This window comes from Convolutriloba macropyga, unplaced genomic scaffold, assembly GCF_964194025.1.
Source record: "Convolutriloba macropyga unplaced genomic scaffold, txConMacr16.3 SCAFFOLD_4516, whole genome shotgun sequence".
Lineage (NCBI taxonomy): Eukaryota > Metazoa > Xenacoelomorpha > Acoela > Convolutidae > Convolutriloba > Convolutriloba macropyga.
In genome coordinates, this window is record NW_027451496.1 from 1 (window position 1) to 1,226 (window position 1,226).

At 58.8% G+C, this 1,226-nt stretch overlaps 1 protein-coding gene across 1 annotated transcript; it reads right to left on the reverse strand.

Moving 5' to 3' along the window:
• Positions 1 to 31: 31 nt before the first annotated feature.
• Positions 32 to 688, reverse strand: LOC142356747 (uncharacterized; the record flags this gene model as incomplete). Its single annotated transcript, XM_075408546.1, has 1 exon — positions 32 to 688. A coding segment is annotated over exon 1 (657 nt), but the record flags the coding sequence as incomplete, so codon positions are not given.
• Positions 689 to 1,226: the final 538 nt, after the last annotated feature.

The following is a 1,226-nucleotide window of genomic DNA, read 5'->3' on the forward strand; positions in this document are numbered from 1 at the left end:
GTTGTCTCTTTGCATCCTCGGAGATCCGTACTCTATCGTACATGAGAGGGAGGTCAGTCCAGGCGTTGCGGCCACTGTCCGGGCCAAACATGGGATGGAGGCAGAGGATATCAAAGCCGCTCGGCAGCGTGTTGAGGAATAGCCGCTTTGGGAACTCCTTCACAGACAGCACGTCCACAAACAGCGTTGACCTCTTGAGGCGCTGAAAGGGCACCGCTAGGAGAGCCGACTCTGTGGAGATGATCGAGGTGGACAGGATCACGATGTCCGGGTGGTCCTCGCAGAAGTCGTCAATGTCACCATAGAAGCGGGCGCCGAGCTCTGCTGCCACGGCGGAATAGTTCCCCCGAGAGGTGGCGATGACTTGGTGGCCGTGTGTGAGGAACCGCTTTGCGAGAAACTGACCAAAGTTTCCAAACCCAATGATGCCGATCTTCAGCTGCTTCTCCTTCTTGGCCTGCGCTGCCAATCGGCTCTCGAGGTCGAAGGGCTGGGCGGCGTCCAGGGCCGACACTCGGAGGACTGACCTTGCTTTGGCATGCTGCAGGTGGTCAAGGAGAGGAGGGTTGGGCAGGGGTGGAGCAGGTTGGGGTGTCAGGTGGGGAGCAGAATCTGGGGGCGGAGCTAGCGATGAGGACATGGATGCAGTGGGGATTTGTGTGCAGAGGAGGAGGGGGCAGGGACGCATGGACTTGGGATGGGGCGGATGAAGGAATGGTTGGGTGCCCGGGCAAAGGGCAGTGGGATAGGTATTGATGCGGGCCGCATTTCGTGGTCATAAGAGAGTGGCAAATGCTTGCCGGTGACAGAGGGAAGCAGAAAGGAGTGGCAGGGAAAAAGGGTCAGTGATGCAGTGCCAAGCAATCATGGGTCCATCAATCCCAGGGCAGAGTGAAGAGTGTCGAGGCACAGCCCCTCCCCCATGGACAGGTCAAAAGAATGGCAGAGCGCCAGAGGACAGGTACCAAGGCACAAGGAAACTCTCGGGGAGGGCTAGCGAAGCAGGAATTTGGGCCGGGGTCAGGAAGCCGACGCCACGTCCGGCGGCGATGAATGGAAGGCATGGATTCAGTTTACACCGGGGTAGGGGATGCAAATATACATACCTGTCGAGGAGAGTACGCGATGCGCTGACCGAGAAGCCGTTTTGGAAAGACCGCTTTATTCTGCTGCTGGTAACCGTCCCGAGGGAACGCATGCGTGCTGCGAGCACCTGTGGCTTGGCG